This window comes from Nipponia nippon, unplaced genomic scaffold (genome assembly GCF_047370975.1).
Source record: "Nipponia nippon isolate SJK-2023a ecotype South Korea unplaced genomic scaffold, ASM4737097v1 scaffold_20, whole genome shotgun sequence".
Lineage (NCBI taxonomy): Eukaryota > Metazoa > Chordata > Aves > Pelecaniformes > Threskiornithidae > Nipponia > Nipponia nippon.
The window spans coordinates 2,941,141-2,963,786 of record NW_028262337.1 but is presented as its reverse complement, the minus strand read 5'-3'; the positions used below and the strand labels follow the sequence as shown (position 1 = coordinate 2,963,786).

The 22,646-nt window shown below is 35.0% G+C and overlaps 1 protein-coding gene across 1 annotated transcript in view; it reads left to right on the top strand.

Moving 5' to 3' along the window:
• HCN1 (hyperpolarization activated cyclic nucleotide gated potassium channel 1) overlaps positions 1-22,646 on the top strand; it is a 208,669-nt gene that overhangs the window by 5,132 nt on the left and 180,891 nt on the right. Inside the window, exon 2 of the mRNA XM_087759700.1 lies at positions 18,634-19,057. Within this exon, the coding sequence (XP_087615826.1) occupies positions 18,634-19,057 (424 nt within the window). The remainder of the gene's footprint in view (positions 1-18,633; positions 19,058-22,646) is intronic.

The following is a 22,646-nucleotide window of genomic DNA, read 5'->3' as shown; positions in this document are numbered from 1 at the left end:
ATTTTAAGAAGCTTAGGGTAAGCACTTTGTCCCTCTCTTTTGTCACATGTCTGTAATGTCTCAGTTGAAGCTAATGGGATTTATCTTTTTGCGAGCTGTTGCGTACCTAGGTTTATACAGAGCAGTAGAGTTGGAAGGTAATGCTATATGTGATGAAGACAAAATGTGTTGTATCATACTTAAGTGTAATTGATATATATATATATATATGTATTCAAAATTAAGTATATAAATCATGTTGGTTTATATTAAATAGATCAGATAGAAATTAGTGTGGGTTTTAATGGATACGTTATGTCACTGGTAGTGTGGGAGTATGAAATGTCTGTAGTTTTGGATTCTCAAGGTAGTCATTTCAGTCTTGTTGCTCAGGATTTGTCATGAGGTTCTCTTACAGTATTGAGACTTTTGAATTATTTGCTAATAAACTGATAATCAGGGATTCATAATTATACTGTATACATTCTTTGCACAGACAATTTTTTTTTTAAAATTATTTAAGTTTTTATGACTGAAGCACGGTTTTACTAGGGCTATCTTTCATGTATCATTTTCAAATACTGTTGTGGCGATTATAATTTTTATTTCTATTAAAGAAAAACATCATACAGTTAAACTATTCCTATTACTTGAACATTCACTCTTTGTATGTGACTAAACATAGAGAACCATTTAGTATTAAAAAGATTATTAGTAGTGCTTGGCTTTTTATTTACTGCATTCCAACAATTTTTGCACTTTACTTCTGTAAATGCTCCAAAGGATAAAATGACAAAATTGTAGCTTTAATCTAAATAATGCATTTATAATGTCTGAAAAGTCTTTCTGACATTAAGCTATATATTAAGCTTTATAATAGTTTCCCCGGTAAAATGCAACTCCCATAAAGGTAAGCTGAAGAGAAATATGTTAACAGTCCTCAAATGCATAAATGGATGTTACAAAGAGGAAAGAAATTATGTAGAAGTAATAGGGTGAAATTGCAACAGCAAATATCTAAATTAGACATTTAGGAAGCAGGACCAAAAATAAGCAATGAGATATTCTATTGGAAATGCTTTGATGTGGAATATGGGCCAGAAATGCATTAGATTGTTTTTCATCTTCAGTTCCTATTATTTTTAATATTGAATAATGTCTCGTCATTGGCTGTCACTGATTCATTTGTTATGAAGTCTAGTTGACTAAAGCTAGGTACTGGCATTTCTTTTTGTACCAGCTGTAGGCATGTATGAGTGAAAATGAATATGTAGAGGTGTACGTTGTGCTTTTGGGCTCATGAGGGGCATGTGCTCTTGTCCCCTTTGAGATTTTCTTCGAGAAACACAAAAGCAAGCCAACTGAGTCCACCTGAGGTTGGTGCAGCAGCCACTCACTTTCCAGACCTCTAAGGAATGTGGGGAGGATTATGCCTTTGTTTGTTCAAGGAAAGCAATTAATTTTATTGATAAGACATCCTCCTGTCTCTAGATAATGTAGACTACTAATGCATAGTCTGAGCTCACATATATGTTGAACATTTCCCAATTTTCATGATGTCCATTCTAGTCCTGGAGTAACAGCCCATTCATTGCATTTTCTTTCACACTTTTGACATGTTATATACTTGAACATAGAATAAAATTTACAGCAGAGAAAGGGCTCAGTAAGCATAACTCAAATAATTCCTCAGTTCTCTGAGGCACTTTTAATTTAACTTGGGATGTTTTGAAGATCACTGGGAGCACCTATGAAGAAGTACACAAGTACATTTTTTTTCTGCAAGATGCTTAATTTTAGAATATTCACCTTCTTCACAATCTAAATGAAGGAAAATATGTTCAACATGATTTTGAGATATGTTTAAAAAAAAACCTAAACCAAAATCAAACCAAAATATTACAGAATTCTTTTAAGTAATTGAAAAGATGATGTTTTGGAGGAATTATATGTGAGTCTTCAAACTTCAACCTGGGATGCTCAATATCATGAGACTGGTTCTTCAGTTCTCTGATTTTTTTGTTTTGACTGCAGTGAGAAAAAAAGTGCTTGATTAATATTATTTATATATGAACTTATCAAAATTTAGATCTCAGAAGATCAGCATCATGCTTGGGCCTGTGGGAAAAAGTACTAATTCTGTTATTCCCATTGATTATTTTAGCAAGACTACACATTTTTGAATGTGTACTGGTGCTTTATTTGTTAGCTTATCAAAATAAGCAATGCTTATAATCGAGTCAGTAAAAGTTTTTTCATTGTACTAGGTTTCTTGGACTTGAATATATGGAGGGAACTGTGAATTGGAATACTATGTAAAAGCATGGAATATTAAAGAAAGGTCTGGACTTAGGATTTTGTTTGAGGGTTTTGGTGGCTGCAAAGCTAAATTAAAAATGCGTAACGTTTGATAAGTTGCTTGGGCTTTTTTATGGTTATATAATCAAGTTAAAATTTGAGTGGCTCAGTTTCTGATTGTTCAGCGTTGGGTAGCAGAAATAGAGACGTATGAAATCGGATGTCACTTAAAAAGTATGAATCTTTACCTCTGCATCTCTGCCTCCCTATCTAAGATTGGTGACATTGTAATATTTAATTAAACTTTGACAGCTTTTTTTGAGAGGCTTGGTTTGAAGGTACTAGAAGGCAAAATACTATTTTTAGAGAGGAGGGAAGAACATGAAAATTAGTAGATAAATTCATTTGGTTTTAAATAAGAGGTATCCATTCTCACCTCTGCTTTCACTCAACAGCATGCCTGAGAGCTGTCTTCTGTGCCAACATGCAATTTTTGAGAGAGAGGAAACTTTTAACCTACTTTGCAATGTTTAATTTTTAACCTGACAGTACAGTTCTCGTTAATTGCTTGAAAGTCCTTTAGCTGTCTATTCCCTGATTCTTTCCCAGAGGCATGATTTAATTTTAAAAATCATAGTGTATTCAGCTCTAATTATTGGAGGGCTCGTTCTAGACAGATAGGAAGGTATGTTAATGACCAAAAACTGTATCAGCTGGAGTCAAAGTCAGTACTACCTCAAGGACACTGTCATTTAGCTTCCATAAAATCTCTGCTAATATCTTTTAAGCTGATGATAGCCAGATTCAGGCAAGCTGCATGATATTTTGCAATAATCTTATTGCCTTCGTTTGCAGTGCAGCTGGAATAAGTCTGGAGCGAACTTGTGTTCAGAAAATGTTTATTTAATTACAAAAGAAATGCAATCTGTTTCTATTAAATATTTTTAAAAACCCAAAACAACCCCCAGACCCTGTTTTATTTATTCCAGTGAAGTTCCCACAACTGGAGTTGCATCATATAGCTAAGACTAGGATTTTGTTCTTATTTTATTAACTTCTATGTTGTTTTTGTGGATATCTTATCTAATGAAGTACGTGGTTTAACAAATAATTTGATACACTATTGGAATTTAGCGTGCTGCTGATATTGATAAATTTTCTATCTCTAAAAATGTCATATTTATTAAAAATTCTTATTCAGGTATTTTGTTTTCAACTGAAAAAGCACAGGTTGCTTTATGCTCACAGTCAAAGCTAGGTTTTTTGTTTTGTTTTGTTTTGTTTTTGTTTTTTAAATGATGTAATTTTAAATAGCCAAAATACATAAAAATTGTTTTGACTGCAGGGTTTTTTTTAAGGCAGTATTGCTCTTTTTCATCCAATTCTCAGTCTGAAATCCACTGAAGCTTACACTTGCACTAAAGCTCCAGTGTGTAAAGAGCCCCACAGAAGTAAAATGTGCCCTCACAATATCAAATCTTCTAATACTATACGTAGCATACTCTGGTTGCCTCCATTTTTTTTCTCTCCTGTCAGCAGACTAAAGTATGGAAGTATTGCTCTTTCCTTGGCTGGTTCTGTTGTATGCTACAATAACTTATCAGATCCTCTAAGAAGCACCTCTCTTTATGGCATGGCTGCAGCAATAGGCAGTGTGGTTCTGATATGATCTGACATTAAGCAAATCTGTAGATTGCAGTAAATTTAGGGTAATTTACCATAGGATCCTAGTGATAAATGATTATTCTAACTTGCTTTAGTCAAAGCTATGGAAAACATACAGAACTTTTATAAGATACATAGAACGAGATCTATCCAACTCTACCCAGGAGATGGAATAAATGTATGGCTGCAAAACCATGGGGATTCAATCAAGTTTTCACATGACTACTAAGAGGTTTTCTGTCAGGCTCTTGAGTGACTTCGGTCTATTTTTTCATTCCAGGAGGACTTACGATTTCTGTCTGGTAGAGAAATTACTATGAAACCAGTAGTAGGTAATACTACCCCGTAAAACATATTACTGCCTGACAGTACACACCTGCAAGCTTCTGGGTTCTCCAAACACATCCTGGGCTACAGGTTCCTTGGCATGGCTGCATAGGGGCTTGTTTGCACTTGATTTCTTAGTAAAGGTAACAGCCAAGCTTGCCTGTCACTCTGGTTCACCTTGTCTTTAGTGCCAGACAAGCTCAGTAGTAACACAAAGATTTTCTTTTCCAACTAAGGATTAGTCTGTTAAACACAAACTTGGAAACAAAACATAAGTAGTAAAATAAATCAAGCATATACCTCAAGCTTCATTTAATAATTGGGTACCTTTCTCGTTAACCCACCTTACCAAGTATACTTCAGAGATGTCCTGTTTTTCAGAGCTGTGTGTCCAGTGTTCATGGAAACTGTTATCTAGGTGACTCCCTGAATACTGAATCCTGCTTTTTCTGTCTTTTATTTATAGCATTTCTTATGGTCTAATTTTCAGGTAGTGAAATCCTGCTATAGGCAACTCGTAGTTCTCATTTGAAAGTTAGCAAGAGCATGGTGATGTAGTCCGTGACAGATTTTTTTTTTTTAAACAACTTCTCTTTTCTCTCATTCTGTTTTTCCTTCTCCCTCCTACATTTCTTCCTGAAGATATAATGAATTCCTTTATATAAATGGAAATGATGCATTGATTTTTTTTTTTTTAATTTGTTAGCTCTGCTATGTAGTTTTCCCTTCTTACTGAGTCTGTTAGCTGGGAGATACTGAGCTGTTTGTTCAAACTAGCAGTGAGAAGTTAGCCTAGGTATTCTTCATAGTGTCTTGGAGTTTGTAAATAAATACCTTGTAATAATTAAAAAAAAATATTTGTATGCACATTTTCTATTTCCCATGACTTGGGCAGATTGGCATCTTTCTGTTGAGAATTATAACCTGATGCAATTGAACATGCTGTTACCATAGACCTAGTAACAAGATACTTTGCCGAAATTGTCCCCTCAGCCTGTTTATTGCCAGCTTGGGAATTCTAGTGTTGCATACATCTATCGCATTAAAGATATAATTATAAGAAACACACTTCTGTAATGCAAAGGGAGTGTGGTATCAAGAGTAAGCACTGCCAGATGGTAGGCAATCTAACAGAGCATTTTAAAAGGGTCAAAATCGAAAATGTCTGAAATCCAGTGGCTTATTAAGCAATAGACGTTGCATGTGTGGGACAAGTGAGAGATAAGTAACCTAATTTAGGTGCCCACATGACCAAAGTTGACTTTTAATTCCATGCATTCTGCAGTAAATAGCTGAAATACATGTTTTTAGTAACTTAAAGGTGTTTTTTGAAATTTGGAACAGAATATTAAATGCAGTGATATACTGCTGGGTGTTGAAAAGTTGAGTAGGATTTGTACCTGTTCTTACTGTGTAATTATTGAAGTAGTGAATTTATTATGATGGCTGATCTCACCGAAATGGAAGAAGAAATCTAAAACAATTTCAAGGTTTTTGATGTTGAAAAGAATTAAATCCAGGACCTAATAATTGTATTATTTCATATGCATATTACTTCGCTAGATGTGAATGAAATACGACACAAATGATGACTGAATCCAATTAAATGTCTTTGGTTTTAGTTTGCTATTTAAAGGTATTTGCTATGAGTTTAAAATTTCTTGCTTCCCTTTAAACTGTCCTCTGTTCTTGTTTCCTAAAGGTAGATTTTCCTGTAGTCTGCCTGTATGCTCTGCTCTGTCATTCACATGCAGGCTAATTTTCTTTTGTGGAGAGACAATTCTCGTTAAGACAGGTCTGAGGAATACTCCTTCAGTATTATACAACCTGTCAGTGTTATTCAGCAGTTTCCACCCCCCCACCCTCCCCACCCCATTCCCCAGGACTGTATGACCATTGCTCGATGTGCCCATGTTTGTTTCTACCATAGCTAAGCCACAGCCAACTTCTACGTTCTCCACAGGCTAGACCAAATTTATCTTTCTGTGAAAGGGATGGGAGAGCTGCAGTGAACTTCCACTCCCACACTTGTTCCTCACAGTGCAACAGAGTTCAGACTTGCTTCAGGGAAGGAGAGGTAGCTTTATAGCCCAGGAACGCAGGTACCATGAATCTGCCTGAAATGGTAGCAGACGTTCCTGCTGGGGCTACTGATTTGTAATTCCATGAAGTGTCATTGAATAGCAGCTTATCTTAACATTGAATATACATACTGATTTTATGCCACTGGTAAAATGAGCAAACGGAATATGATATTTAACGTGGTTTCATGTTTCCAGTACAAACGTTTCCATTTCTGCAATGGCTTTGAAAAAGTCGGTTTCACCCAGTGCTCTGCACAGAGTGTGCAAATCTATAGGATGTTAGATGAAGATACAAGATGGAAGTCAGGAGCCTGTCTATCTTTGGATTTCAGAATGAGCTAGGGACCTAGATACTTGTAAGCATCTGGACTCTGCCTGAACATCTTTCAGAATTCTAGCCATAAGGAGCCGTAAATGGTAAAACTGATGTTTAAAAAATGTCACCCATGGGAGCTCTGCATTTGCAGAACTAGTATATCAGAATAATTTGCATATGCTTCATGTTCCATTTCTGTCATATTATATATTTTGATTTGCAGTTTACAGATCAATATCTTTTCTAAGATTATGATGAAAATTTCTGTTAATCATTTTTCGCCCTCAATTCCTTGCTGTTCTCCACCAATGAATTAATAACATCTATTTGGCTGTTCTAATTATTACACATCTTAAACATGTTTGAATAGTTCATAACTCACTGTCCTCCAAAAATGAAACATAAATATTTGGCTAAATTAAATTTTGTCTTTCTGGGGAATATTGGCTTGTGGCTAAGACCTCTTCTGAGATCTCCAAAGTAAAATGTTTTCATTTGCTGAAAGCCAGAAACCTATTTATTATATTTAGACCACTTCATTTTGAGTGAATATGGATGGAAGATAAAGATGGACATCTGGTGTTTTATTCACCATGGTAAAGGGAAGCTCTTTTTATTTTGCTGTATCAAAGCAACCGTCATCTGTCTGTATGGGAGTAAATAGCTTCCTTGATACTTTTGCTGTTGTTTATAGTTCAGGTCATAGGTCCCTGACCAAAGTTTCTAAGTGCTTATTTTAGAGCCGCTTATCAGTGGCTACGATTATAGGCAACTTTACTTGCAGGCAAACACTTTCCCCTGTCACCCTTAACCTGTACAGTGTGGCTGATCGCAAGAGCAGCATGGGAGCTGTGCCATTGTTAAGGAATACGGACTGCTTTGTTTGAACGCCTGAAGATCGGAGAAAGAGAATCTTTGTACCAAGAGACTTCAAAGTCAACTGTGAAAAATAAAACACCCTACCAAAATATAAAGTGGAGAAGTAGATTATTAAATAATTCCCTTTTATATTTTTTCTGATAAATATTTATAGGTGAAGCATGTAACAAAGCCTGTGGTTAAGTTTGAATAAATTTTCAGATCTTAATATCTTTATCAATCTTTTATTTTTCAGGCTGAAAACTGACATGTTTTTCTGAAGCTCAAAGTGACTTTCTCTGTTTGGTTTTTTTTTAAATAAAGGCAATTGTGGAGGAAAAAACCTTTATCTAATATACATATTTTATATAACAATTTTCCTTCGGATGGTTCTGTCTCAATGAAGATAGACTAGAATTCTAAATTAATCTCTATATTGGGAACAAATATCTTCCTGTGGCTCAACAACCATGTCATATGACTAAATTAAAACAATAATTAACAAATGTATTTCAAGCCTGTAATCTGCCATCATTCAATAAATAGTTTCAACACATAGTCTTTAATTTTAATACATATTGTTTTTAGAAATGAATCTCAACCATCTCTTTCAGTGTTGTGCATACCTGTGACAAAATGTAATGGAACCTTGTTTTTTAATTACAACCAAGCAATGGATATGACCTGCAGTACTGCTGCTGACAAAAGTGTACTGGAAGGAGAAACGGCTTCATTGCATGTAAAGGCAATCTCTTGGAGTGCTTGATATTGCAGGTTATCTCCTGTTTTGCAGATCAAAAAAACATTTAATAAATAAGTATACATAGGTTGTTCTGTTGGGGTTTTTTTGGAAGGCATTTGATTGTTTGCTTCCTTAAGAATAACCAAAGCCGTTTTCATTGAAAAAAAAACTTCTTTGTTTCCTTATATTAAATTGCAAAAGGGCTATTCAGCAATCGCATTCCATTACACTGACCAATGTTCATAAATGTCAGAGGTGGATTTTACATTCCCAGGAACATGGTTTGTATTCCAAACCTCCACCCTTCACTGAGCTGCTTGCGACGGCTATATGTGAGGCTTTGCTCTGGCCTGCTTCCGTGGAGCTTGCTGGAGCATTAGAGGGTAAATAGAATGAAAAGATGGTGAGAGGAGCAGAGGTAAAACTAATAAGATCACAGTTACTTAGGCGAATAACTAGAACATCTTTGAACATCATGTATTCTCTTTCTTGTTTGTTTTTCTGGATTTTCCTTTCTGTTTTAAACAAGTAAATAACAGGTCTATCCGATTACTGCGTTGTCTAGCTGCACAATTAGCAGATTTGTTTTGGCAATGCAGGCAGAGCACTATGTTGTATAAAGGATTATAAGACTGGAGTGTGCAGTGTATAAATTGGGAAATTTTAAAGAAATGTTAAAATTACATTGCATCTGCTTAAATACTGTGGAAGGCAAATGGCCAGCAGAGACATCTGAATACAAGCTGAATAATGGAAAAAAATGGAGATCTCTGAGTATAGTTGGTGTAAAGAGGAGAAACCTGCAAGAGCTGCATTTTATTTCTGGTAGGGAAAGGTGTTTTAGTGTATGAAGTATGAATTTTTGTTTTGAAAGATAATGGTAAAACTGAATATTGAACTTGCTAGCTGAGCATTCTCCTTCCTATCTGCTCATTAGTGCAGAGCTCCTACGATATGTTACCCTGTAAAATGGGAATCATAATAAATACACATGGGGAAAGGTATAAGCAGGCTTGTGGAAGATTACTTCTTTAATTTCTTAAAATATTTTGTCTTGTGTGCATTGTATTTTCAATTAATTGATATTTTAGATAGATAAATTAATACAATGAATTCAGTTAATAAAATTAATAAAATAACAATTCAATAATCACACTAACACAATTTTCAGTGTGTATTTTTGAGCGTGTACATGGATGTCTCCTGTATCCACTCGGGAATCACAACCATTGAGCCCAGATGTTGGGAGTGCAGGGTAATTTCCGTCTTCTGCTGAAGAGAATTTAAACCTGTACATTTACTTTGCATAGCACTTCTGGCATGGATACTTTCAATAACAATATCACCTCTCGGAGTTGTTCTGCTTTGGCAGAGCAAAAAAGTGAGACCATCTCTGGTCTAGTGGTTGCCTTCCCTGGGAAGAAGGTTTTAGTTCCTGCTCTTGTTTATATTTTTTTAGGGAAAGAGAACAGGTCAGCAGTGTACCTCACTTCAGGAGACACAGTATGACTTGCGGGTAATGAGTTTCCCTGAGAGGTGGAAGATCCTGGGCTCAGCTCCCCACAGAGAGATGGGGACAGTCAAATGGATTTCCCTAGGTGTTGGTGAGAGCTCTAGCTATTGCGCTGTTTTGCAAAAGGGGGATGTGTGTGACATGACCCTAGCTACATATGTGGCTCTGTTGTGAATTTGATCTTTCTTTTTCCTTTGCTTTTCTAAAAAGTCTGAAATATATTTTAATCCTTTTTCACTGAAGTATAAGTAAAAATGGAGAAAATTATAATTGTTATTTGATTTGAACCCCAGTTCCTCTGTTTTTCATGTTATTTTCACAACAAACACGTTATTAATATATTTTTAAAATACGTAAATGTTTTAATTACATTTAATTACCTTTTGAAGCAAATGATTTACTGCAATGTGATATTCATGGATTACAGTAAACCAACTTACTGATTCTTAAAACAGTACTTCCACTTATTTTAAAGGGTTGGAATCTCAGTACTTATTTTTACATTCAAAGAAACATAGGCTTTGGAGCCAAAGATCAGCCATGAATAGTTGTAAAAGGGAATAATAATTTAACTTGATATATTTATGCTATCTCGATTACTTGTTCTTGCTTTAGAATCTTGTACATCTGTGTAGATACATAAGAGGTGTATAAATATTCAGTCATGTATATTTGTTTTCACTTACGACGTAGGAGTACAAAGTCTGCATGTATAATCCATCAACTTGTTTCATACCTATCTATAGTCCTTTTACAATTTTTCACATCTCTGATTTTTTTTCCCTTCATGAATTTGAAGACTACCTCTTTTTTTTTTTTAGTTTAAACATAGTGCCCAGCCTTGCCTTCAATGAACTTTTTCAAGAAATGATACACCAAATTCTAGTAAGTGAAAATTCGTGTTTGAAGCTGCTTGTCCAAACGTACTGTATCTTTGTACAGTCATATGCACAAAGTTAGTTTTACCTATGATTATCAGAATGAATTTGTTAGTAGTAGCATATACGTCAAATACCAGAAATCTTGGTGTCTGATGTGAACCAAGTTGATGGTCCTAGTCTTGTTTTTTTTTGTCAGAGGTATTCACCTCAAAAAACTAATTGTCCCAACTCATTTGATGGTCACAGGCCAGTTTCCTCACCAAACCCCATGACAGAGGTCTATCAATAGCTACTGAGCAATGTCTTCCCCATCACCCACTTCTCTGAAGATAAGTAGAGAAAATGGACTTTTCTCCATGAACAGAAACTTTAAATATTATACTGATAATTGAGAGTTTGAATTGGTTAAAAAAAGTTCTATTAAAGAAGAATATTAGGTGATATTGCCTGGCTTTCTTGGTTTTGCGAGGGGGTGTGGGTTAAGTTACCTTCCTTTTCACATGACACTTTGTTGAGAAGAATTATAGAAGGCTTCTCCCAGTTTAAGCCTCTGAATTTTTACTTAGTATGGAGGCATCCTAAATGTCATGTTTCTAAATGGCACTCTTAAAATTACTGTCACTACAAAATTCTTAATTAATGCAAGTGTTCCAACATGAGATATGAGATTATTTTGCAGCTGAAATATTTTTAGATCTGTCTCTTTCAAACTTTTTCTTATGCCTGTAAAATGGTCATTTCTAATTTGAGAATGTGAATGCGTATTTTACAGTGATCTGCTACAGAAATTTGCTGACACTTAAAGAATCACTATGTGGCAATTTGCAATTGGTTTAAGGGCTGGTAATATGAAACTGAAACAAATCACTTGGAGTCCCTACACAAAATGTTGCCTGATTCTGAGAGACTATGGTCTTAACAGTTTGAACAGGGAGGGTGAATTTGAGGAAGATACATTACTCGTACTGTGATGCGTGTTGATGCAGAAGCAATCTTGATGGTCTGAAATATGTCTGTTTTGATCAGCATACAGGTCATCATAGACAGATTCAGCTTATTCCAGGAGAAAGCTCATTTGTGAGTCCTGACTCTTCATCAGTGCTTTTTCCTAACTGGTAGCTTTCTGGACAGGAACACTACCCTGCTTTTTAACCAAGGAATGGGTCTGAAGAAAGGAGGAACTGTGTAAAGATGGGGGAGTGCAAAAGCAGTATTAGAGCTCCACTGACAGTAGTGCACTGTTCTTGCCCAAGGTTAAGTGGAAGTCAGGCTTTAATTCTTTCTACTGTAGTTTAATAAGTTTCTCTGGAGGAAAAGCAACTGCAAATATCAGATGTATTCAAGCACTTGTGGTAGAGTATTGTTGCCTAAAACCAAAGAGACTCATTATTAAATAATATTGCCGTATTATATAAATTTCTGTTTGTCCTCTCCTTCCTCCTCTCCCATATGCAATGAGGGCAACATTACTCCTTACTTTTATTTCTGAGAAATCTGAGACTTAATTGTTAATGCATGTAAAATACTATAAAAACTTGAGACAGAAGCTATTGCATGCGTACCAAGAATTTAAAATCTTTTGATGAAATGTCCATTGCTTAAATATTAGTTGAATTTACTGAAAATATACATATATATATATATTAGTGTAATGTTAATTAGTCAATTTTATAGTCAGTTTCCATGGGCAGTACTGTGATTTTCTTTTCTAGTAATCAAGCCTTTGAAACACTCAAGCTTTAACCCTAACCAAATGCTGTAATGAAAGCCTTTTGAAAGTAGTAAATTGCTGTTCATTGGCTTCACTGAGCTCTGATCAGTTCCCCTGAGAGCTGCATTCATCTAATCATCTGCCTTGTGCATAGAATCACAACTGAGTGACAAACTGCAAATCTCCACTGCTAAGTGTGTTTAGTTATCAGATAAAACTCATGAAATCTGTTTGGAATTGCGGAAGTTTGTAATTTTTAGATACATTCTATGGCTATATAAAAATGACGACTCAGTATTGCTGAATTTTATTAATCTCTCTTTGAATTGCTTTTCTGCTACCAGGTAGTAAGTTGCATCAATATTTAAAAAAAAAAAAACCAGCCAGGCACATAAATTGGATCTCTAAGTATGTATGGCTAACCTTGAAGTGAAAGACTTCAGTGTTAGTCTGAAATCAAATTAAGGTTTCTAGTGGTCTGAAAACTTCTTTATTATTTTATTTTTTTAATTCACTTTTAGCCTGAATCAGAATGAAATCATTAAGCTGGAAGATTCCCAGGTCCAGCCCTGCTCATAATTCGGGCAGGGAAACTGAGTTTTCAGAACATCAGCCTCTGCCTCATCCCAGACTGACCAGTCTCAGGCAGGTAGAGAAAGCCATTCTGCTGCTTCAGGAGGTTACCTAGCTAAGTCAGTGAAAGTTCATTAAGCGTGATATGTTTTAAATTTAAAAATAATATTAAATATTGATGAAATTTTCACCTGAGAAAGTGTCACAGGCTTTTACTTGGTAATATTTCTGCCCTTCAACCTCAGCACTTGAAGTGTAGGAGATGCTGTTAGCACTTTACTGTAGTGTGTGCTTTACATTCAAAAGCGGTGAGCCACGGAAGGGACTCTTGTTTCAGCCTTGCAAGATTCCTCATTTGTATTTACTTAACATAAGCTAAAAGCTGTCAGAGTGGAAATAGAGGAGAATAAAGAATATAAATCAACAATTTCAGGAGAATAGTTTATATTTTCAAAACAAAACAAAAACCCAAACTCAACCTTTTGTCTTCCTAAAGCTTTGCAAAATTAATTACATTCAGATGAGGAAAGTTTTATCCATACAGAAGGATAACAAAACTGCAGAAGTAACCTGTTTCCTAGTAGAAAACTGGCTAATGTAAAGAAGTGACGCTTCACTAGTCATTTTAATGCATTTGTATTAATGTGATTGCACAGATAGATTACATTAAATTCTAAGTTTGGAGATTTTAAAATAAAATATTGCAGCGAGCCAAAATCATGGAAGCACTCCACAACAGATTGCAACATTTAAACAGAATTTGTTCCATGGAGGATGTTGAATGCAATATTTCTTGTTAAAATAGAAGGAATTTCATATTCAACTTGTATGCCTTTTTCCCAGAAGAAGCATGTTTTCCTCTAGGTGTGTGTATGTGTAAGAGAGAGACAGATGGGCAGAATGAAAATGGATAGCTGGGCAGAAGGGGATATCCTCACTTTCAGGTTGTGAAAAAAATGGTGATGATTTTTCAGAAAGTTTTCAAGCACAGACACCTGTGCAATCATGAAAAGAGTTTGGGTCCCCTGAAGAAAACCCTCCTTTCCTCACCCTCCTGTCCTTTCCAACACATCCCAGTAATTATCTGCAAACTGCAGATGTTTTCAGGCATATCTAGTTTTGCTCTCCCTTACTAAAAGAATGATATAGTTGCACAGCAAGAGAAGGATGGCATGTTCTGTGAGAATCAAATTCTGACATGGATAATACCAAGTTTAGTGCTTGTTACAGTATGTTGTAATAAACTTTTAAATTACTGTTATTTCTGCTAAGATTGTTTTGTTCTATATAGGACATTGATTTCTCTGTTAGGTGAACTGATGATCCATGAAAGCAAAAGAAATAAAGCTGTGTTTGAAGGTGAGATAAAAAAAAAGTCAGTGTTCATTTCACTAAGCATCTGCTAGTCAATAAATTATTTAAATAAAGAAGAGGGAAGTTTTCCATGGAAAGCTTGTGAAAATTTTTTACAGTTCTTGATTCTCTGAATGTGTAGAGCAAAATCATGTCTGAGATGCATCAGGTTTGATAGATATTTTATAAGCAATTTGAATGGATATCTTTTTCAAAGACCTTCCACTTTATAATGTGGCTGATGAGTATTTGTGATTGAATTTCATGAAGTTTTACTGATATGTTTTGCTCTTTTTTATTAAATAATCAGATTTCTATGATCTTTCTGGAAACTTGGAAAGCTTAATCTTAAGCAAAGCCCTGACTGCTCTGTAGCATCAAGTCACAACACCCAATGCCTTAGAGATGCTGTTCACTCTGCTGTGTGGTTTGTGAGACCACTGACAACTTCTGCTGGGTCAATCTGGCTGTACCATAAGGATAATCATATATCAAACTACACTGATTCAAGGACATTGAGACTGCTGTGTTAATGGGCAGCAATCAGGAAATAATACAGAAAGCAAATCTGAATGACTTTTTACACAGTTGTATATACAGAAAATTATGCAGCAAATCAACTAACGTAGAGCTGAAATTTCCTTCTTTAAGACTCAGTTTGCTTTGGGTTGGATATATAAAGTGGAAAATAAAATGCCTGTTAGAATTCATAGTGCCTTACATTATTAAGCTTAGTACAAACATTGATTAATAATACTAAGTAGTTCTTTATTGCTGCTTGGGTAGGCACTCATTTTGAACAGACTGTTCATCCTATCCAGAATAGCCTGCGGCAATAAATAAACCACCAAAGCATCAGCACCATGTTCCAGAGCTGTAAAAAACAGCGTGTTATTGTTGTAAGTTTTGAAAGTATAGTAGAAAAATTATGCGTGAATCACTGAAAGAGGGCTATGAATCCAACTAGTTTTATTTGAGAATACGAAAGTAATAATTAGCGTGATTTTTTAAATTTCTGTATAAAATAATTCTTTAGAATTTAGAAAAAAATATGCCTTAAAACTGTTTTTTTATACTTTTTTAATACTTGAAGACTTTTTTCACCTACAGATATTAAACCTCCGAGTCATTTAGAAGCATATAAAAAGTTTCAGGAATAATTCAGTGCAGCGCGGTGCTGATCTCTGTACCTTCAGTTAATGGCAACTAGTAGTAGCTGTACTGAGTTAGCTTCAGAGGAGCAATAAGCTCTATAGCTGTTTGCTGTGGGCTAAGGTCAGTTCTTGCTTCTCATTATAAGCTCTGAAAAATCTCATTACCCCCAGGCTCTTATTTTTTTTTCCTCATTCTCAAAAATTTTGTGGCATAAGCCTATGTCTTCCTTGTTTATTGTCAACATTTAATAATACCTTATATAAATCTAGAACTCTGAGACTTTAAATTTTAATTTATAACCATCCTTACTGGGGAGGGGGGAGAAGTAGGAAATATAAATAAATAATTCTAAAAATAGTTTGAAACAAAGGGCTACCTCTGTGTCTCAATAGCGGCTCCCTGCACTGTCTCATGAAGCTTTTCAGCTCGCTCTTGGTTACATGAATAGTAGGATGTTCTGAACCGGTAGGCAAGGAACGCATTGTATTACTTTCTCTGTATAGGTCACAGAAGGGCAATACAGGGAGTTGCATCTAGTTTTTCTCACCTGAAAGAAAAATATCGTATAACATGGCCAACAGAATGCATTTGGAAATATTTTCCTAACCAAAAATGTCTGATTCATTTCTAAATGAAAAATAAATCATAATATAATAAGAGTTTTTCTTACTAACTTGTCAGTTTATACTATGTAGTGGGCTAGAATCAAAATACAAAACTGGTAAAATCTCATAGTCCTTAGCATTCAGTCTTATTTTATTACTGAAGTCCTAACACTACCACTTTTGCTGACATTCAACATCAGGAGCACCAGTGTATTTTGCTTAATCACAGTACATAACAATCCTTTTAAACTGCGGATTACTGTAGGATAAAAACACCTGGTTCGGTATTATATTTTATGTTGGCTGGGTGGCTGGTTGTTGTGCGACTTTGGTTAGCCTTCATTGCATAACGGCTCCCTGTGCTGGTGAAACGTAAAGGTCAATCTGAAATCAAGAAAAGCTTTGCTTAGAAGTGAGCCACAGATACAAGTACACCTCTTGTGATTATTTCCTACTTGTTTTCCACTCATTTTCAGGATTCCTTGGAGACCTTTATTCTCCGTGAACAGTTTTGTGAAATATTTTGGTTGATAGCATTGTAAAAGTGTTTGTGGTAATTGTACCTGCAGATTGTAGTAGCAGTGATATATGAATTTAGTGGTTCCTTCTGTATGGTAATTCTAGATTATTGAAAAGGAATCTAGCACAGCAAGAAGCCGATTACGTGAATTTAGAAAGATAAGAGAAACATGAAAGTTTTTGCCAGATATGGTACAGATATGGTGAATACCATGACATGCTAAGCAAAAATACATACAGCCTGGATAAAACTGAATATTTATAGCACTTAGTATTCACATTAATTGTAAGACTGAAAATGTGTAAGCCATAAATCACATTGTGGTACACAGGGAATTACTTGTAAAGTCTATTTCATGCAATTTCTAACTACCAGTTAAAGGTACTTTACCACCTACTCTCTCAAATGATAGTCAAGCCTAATCTCTGTAGCTTTATCTTGGAATAAAGAATTTTAAAACTGGGAATTCTCATGCCACTCTCAATCCTATGCTACTCTTCCTTTAGTGTGTTTTACAGTTAAAGTTTATTATTTATATTCTCAGATCAGCAATTTGTAAACTCAGAAGTGTTTTCATGGATAAATGTGAAACAAAGGGAATTTATAAACCTGGATCATATGGCAAATACAAGAAGCAATCTCTGAAATCTAATGTAATCATATGCTCTGTGCAAGTCTAGCAAAAACTAAACTCATGGTTCTGAAATGTTGTGTGGCCAGTCAAGCTATTATTATTGTTGATTGCCATGAATATTTACCAAGATGAGGGTGTTTGTTGCATGCCAGGAGGCTGGTGCTGGTATGATGGAAGTGGCCTGGAAGTCAGTGCTGGAGTGGTGTGCTAGTGGCATGTCCATCACATGTCTACTGCACGGTGCCCCACTGTGATGGAGGGCTGGAGCAGGGAGATAGTTGTGGAGCCTTTGCTGCCTCTAGTCTCCTAGAAAGTCTAATGAGTCCATGGGGAACTGTTGTTGACTGGTTTCTGTGCCTCTCCAAACCAAGTTTAGTTGAATAGATCATGTTCTCAATCAGAACAAGAGGTCATGGGTTGGGTTCAGGCTTTCTCAAGTTCAGTTTCAGTTCTTTTATCGAACAAGAATAACTTCCTTTGACAATGTAACATTTAGAAGTTATCATAATTTTATTAAAATCTGTTGGGTATATACTACCTCTGGAAATCTTCCATCAGGATAGATGTATATTCTAGGTAACAGGTGGGTTTACTCACCATTTCTATAATAGATACTAAAGTTATGAGTCTGGCTTTCTACCATCTGTATCAAGCACTGGTAGCAGCATTCTAACAGTGTTAGAGGAGAGCCTTTAGATACTTCTGGGGCAAAATGGTGAAATGCAGTACGCATTTTGTACTATGCAAGTTGCAGCTATTAGAATTTCCTGGACTTCTTAGCTAGCTCTGAAAGAAGACAGACTATGAGGTTGTAAAAATGCATGAAAGTTCAATTCAGGCTGTAAAAGTGGATGAAGGTTTTGATGTTATGTAATTTTTGTTTCTATTTTTTGCTTCAGTGCTTTTTTCTTTTCCCGTAATTTTGTTCCAGCACTGTAATGGTATGAGTACATTTGCAAAGTAGTACTTACATTTAATATGTTAGCTGTTAGATATTTGGGTTTACATTTGGAGAGAAGCCTTTAAAAAATATTGCATTGCTAAAACACTCCTGATTGGCACCAGACATCAGTTTTAGTTCTCTTAACCCTCTAATAGGTTTTGACAGGAGTCTGGGTAAGTCTACTGAGTACCACACATGCACACCTTTCAGATATGCCATGGAGTGATAAGCCGTAGTACTGTCTTTATTCTAGATGCATATTCTTGAGGAGGATGGCACATAATGAAATGTATTAATTACTTTGTCTTCTCTGTTGACTGTGAATATATTCAATGAGTTAAAACAATGAGAGTTTTCTTAGCATTAACAAAATGTTTAAACATCTTGAGGTGAAGTTGGTGGCATGATACAGACCATTTTTATAAGTGTATTTTACCACAGCACATCAACCATTCTGTTTCTTCCTTTTTTTTTAGGTTTTACTGGGACTTAATCATGCTCATAATGATGGTTGGAAACCTTGTCATTATACCAGTTGGAATCACATTCTTCACAGAACAAACAACAACACCATGGATTATTTTCAATGTGGCATCAGACACTGTTTTTCTATTGGACTTGATCATGAATTTTAGAACTGGGACTGTAAATGAAGACAGCTCTGAAATAATACTGGACCCTAAAATCATTAAGATGAATTACTTAAAAAGCTGGTTTGTAGTTGACTTCATCTCATCAATACCAGTGGATTATATCTTTCTCATTGTAGAAAAAGGAATGGATTCGGAGGTTTACAAGACAGCAAGAGCACTTCGCATTGTGAGATTTACAAAAATCCTCAGCCTGTTACGTTTATTACGCCTTTCAAGACTGATTAGATACATACACCAGTGGGAAGAGGTAAGATCTATATGGTTATAACATCATTCCCTACAAAAAAACTAGACAGACTCTCCGAAGAGCTACATAAGAATCAGAATGGAATAAAGAGTTTTTACTCATCAATTAGTGTAGTTACATACAGGTGCTAGTAGAAAAGCCTTTTTGGGAAAAAAAGATGGCTACAGAGTAGCCATCTTCTCTCTGCTAACAACAGAGACCAAAAATATGTCTGGGACCATCAGCACAATAAGCATGGATGGGCTTCTATTGAGAATATTAGAAATTTTAGCAACCACCTAAGTCTGCATTTGAGTTTGGTGACTAGCACTTAAACTTATGAAGTTAATACTCTTGTAATCACAGAGAACTTAAAATACATGTTCATATTTTTCTATTTCAGGAGAAATTGAAACCGTTTATAATTGAGTAGATTTCCTAGAATGCTCATTGTTTGAAGGCTGTATGGAGGCAGAATATATGAAAAACTGACCTTCTTTATAAAAAATGGGTAGTTCAAATTTTGAGTCATTGCTTTCTAAACTGTCAACTCCACTATTTCCAGATGTGACCTTATGCTACCTGCCAATTTGGCATGGTGACATTTCCAGGGAATTATGGCATTCCCTAATTTGGCATGCTCATGGTGAGGAAGTGTTTAGTGCTTTGGCACATACTACCATGATTCAGTCATTTCATTTCTTGCTTGTCCCCATTTCTGTAGTTCTAAATATCATAATATATTTTAAAAAAGAAGTGCTAAAAACATGGGAGGAATAACTACTGTTTTCTAAACTTTTCTTGCAGCAAGTGTAATAAGAATTATTTTGTAAAGCATTTTCGTGGAAGCACTGTTAAAGTAGATTTGCATAAATTTATTTACCCTCTTTGATAAAGATTTTTTTAATTAAATGAACATTGAAGGATGATTTGGTACCATTTCTGGTGCTTTTTCTGCTCGTTATGACCAGTTTTATATTCACTTTCTGGTTTAACAGAAACCTAAATGCGAAGCCATGTCACAATTAAAATCAGATTATATGTAAAAATGGCTTGATGCTGGATGATACTAAGTATCAAAAGTCTAATAAATTTATAGTTACTTCTCAAAAAGCTCCTGAAATGGGTCATTATTTTTTATTACTGTATTTTGTAAATTCTACTTCTTTTTGCCTCCCTGTAATGCAGTGTAACTATGTTTTTGACACAGAAATAGAGCACTGCAGTTTTGTACTCAATTTAACTAAGGCAAATGATTAAGCATATTTTTCAGTTCTACCATAAAGCTGTGCTTTTGTCTCTTCTGTGCTTTACAGAAAGACAACCTTCTGAAATGCGTTCAATGACATTATTTGCTGGCAGCTTGAGTTAATAGCTTGCTGCTATAAAGCCCCACTAAGCAGAGAAATTAATACCTTTTTTTTTTCCCCTTCCGTCTGTTGTCAAAGATAAATCAGGTATTCTAAATCAAAAATAGTTGAATCGGCCACTATGTGGGACCAGAAGTGACCAGAGGATGTGGTCCAAATGAGCAATAGCTGTTGTTTGGTCCATTTAATCTTTAGCTAATGGCTGCTTGATTGCAAATTCACCTTTGATTTCACTAGTAGAACTTGTGAAATATTTCTTTTATGATACTTTATTTGACAAGTATTGAAAAATAAGTGGATTGCATCTTTTTGTGTTTGATAACACATTATAGTGCTCCCTGAATGTTGTCAGGAAGGTGAAAGAGAGTCTGATTTTTTTCTGGTTTTTTTTTTGAGACTGCAATAAAGCAGGAAGAAGCTCATTGGCTGCTTTTAAAAAAGATTTCTGATGACTGTGAGAACATGCGGTAACAGTGATAAATATGTAGACCAAATCAGGTTCTGATAAATCCCAAAATGAAATGCGTGCAAGAAAAAAAGTTCTTTTTTTTTTTTGTTTAGTATTTTACAGGTATCAGAAATTACCACTTTGGAGAAATTGTGTGTTATAGCATTGTTATGTTTTAAAACAAAAAAACTGGGTAGGGATGAACTTCGCTGAATTAGGAGACAATAGCTGGATGATCCCATAGGGGCTAGTCAGTGAGATCTTTGCTGCTGATCTTAATCTTTTCTGTATTGTGTATGTTTGCACATGCACAACAGGGAGCAACCGTTAACTAATTTTTATGACACAGAACTGGAGGCTGTTTGTGTGTGGTTAAAAGGATTTAATAGTTTTTGCATATGGGCTGACGTTGGTTTTAAATGTGGTGCAGATAAATCTGAAATACTATGTATTTGGATCCAGAATAATGAGCATTATGTCAAAAATATTGAGAGGACAGCCAGCAAATTCATTCTTCTTAACCTGCCAAGAGGATACTTGATGGAAAACTGACTGATGAGCAAACCAGGTTGTATAATAAGGCTGTTATCCCATTGAGGTATATACATTCTCCAACAAAAAAGGCAGGTTGAAATTGTTTGAGCTTTTCCGTTTTTGGTATCACATACCTGAACTTTAGTTGGCCAGTATCCTGAACTTTGAGTAAGCAAAAATTTTAAAGATTTTTATATGATACTAGTGAAACACAGTTCCTTTTCTTTATTTATTTCCACATCATTTAAATCAATTAAATCAACATCAAGATGCTAACAGCTACATAGAATAATATTGAGGTAAATAATGTATGCATTGCAGAAGCTTTCTCCTTAACTGTTAGGAGGGAACAGAGCTATAGCCTGTGATGCAATATATATGAAATCTGATTGATATATTCATATCAGTCTGATGTTAATAGCATATCCAAACGAATGACTCAGTGGAAATGGGAAGAAACACTTTAACAAAGGGACAGGAGATATGTTGGCAGGAATTAATTTACTGAATTTGCAAATTCACACTGTCCTAAAACTGCTTTTTAGCTACAATATCTAATATTCCAGTCCTTTACAGCTTAGATGTTGACAAATAGATCATATACTTAAACAAAATTATATCCTATAACATGTAAGAAAAAAGTTGTTATTTTAAATTGGTGATTGCAGAAATTATACTTTTGCAGTAATTTCTGACAGTGTTTTTTTTTCTGTTTGTTTGTTTGGGTTTTTTTTGTTTTTTTTTTTTTTTTGTTTTTTTAGCATAAGTTCCTAAAAATACCAAACAGGACATACTGGACCTAATTCTTATTTACTTTAACTTATTTTATGAGACTGCCTAAGCTGCTGATCCCTGAACATTTTACATAGGTTTGCATGGAGCTATTAAGTTATTCTTAGTTAAATATGCTCATAGATAACTGAACAATTCAAAATAAAAGATAGGAACAATTAGGAATAAATACATTGTTACATGTCAAACGATATGCCACATTTGTCTATGATATAAATTTACTGATTCTTTCAAATAACAATGTTTTCCAAAAGCTGCTTAAAAACCAGACTTTAATAGCTGTGTTTAAAACTGTTCTAATCACAGGACAAGACCTAGTAGATGTATGAGTAAATAGAAGTGGTACTTCTAAAACTGTAACCTAAGTCTTTCTTGCTCTGAGATGTCTCATTATGTAGAATTAGAACCCATTTTAAAGTGACAGAATGCTTATTGCAAGATATGCAATAAAGGTTATGATGTTTTG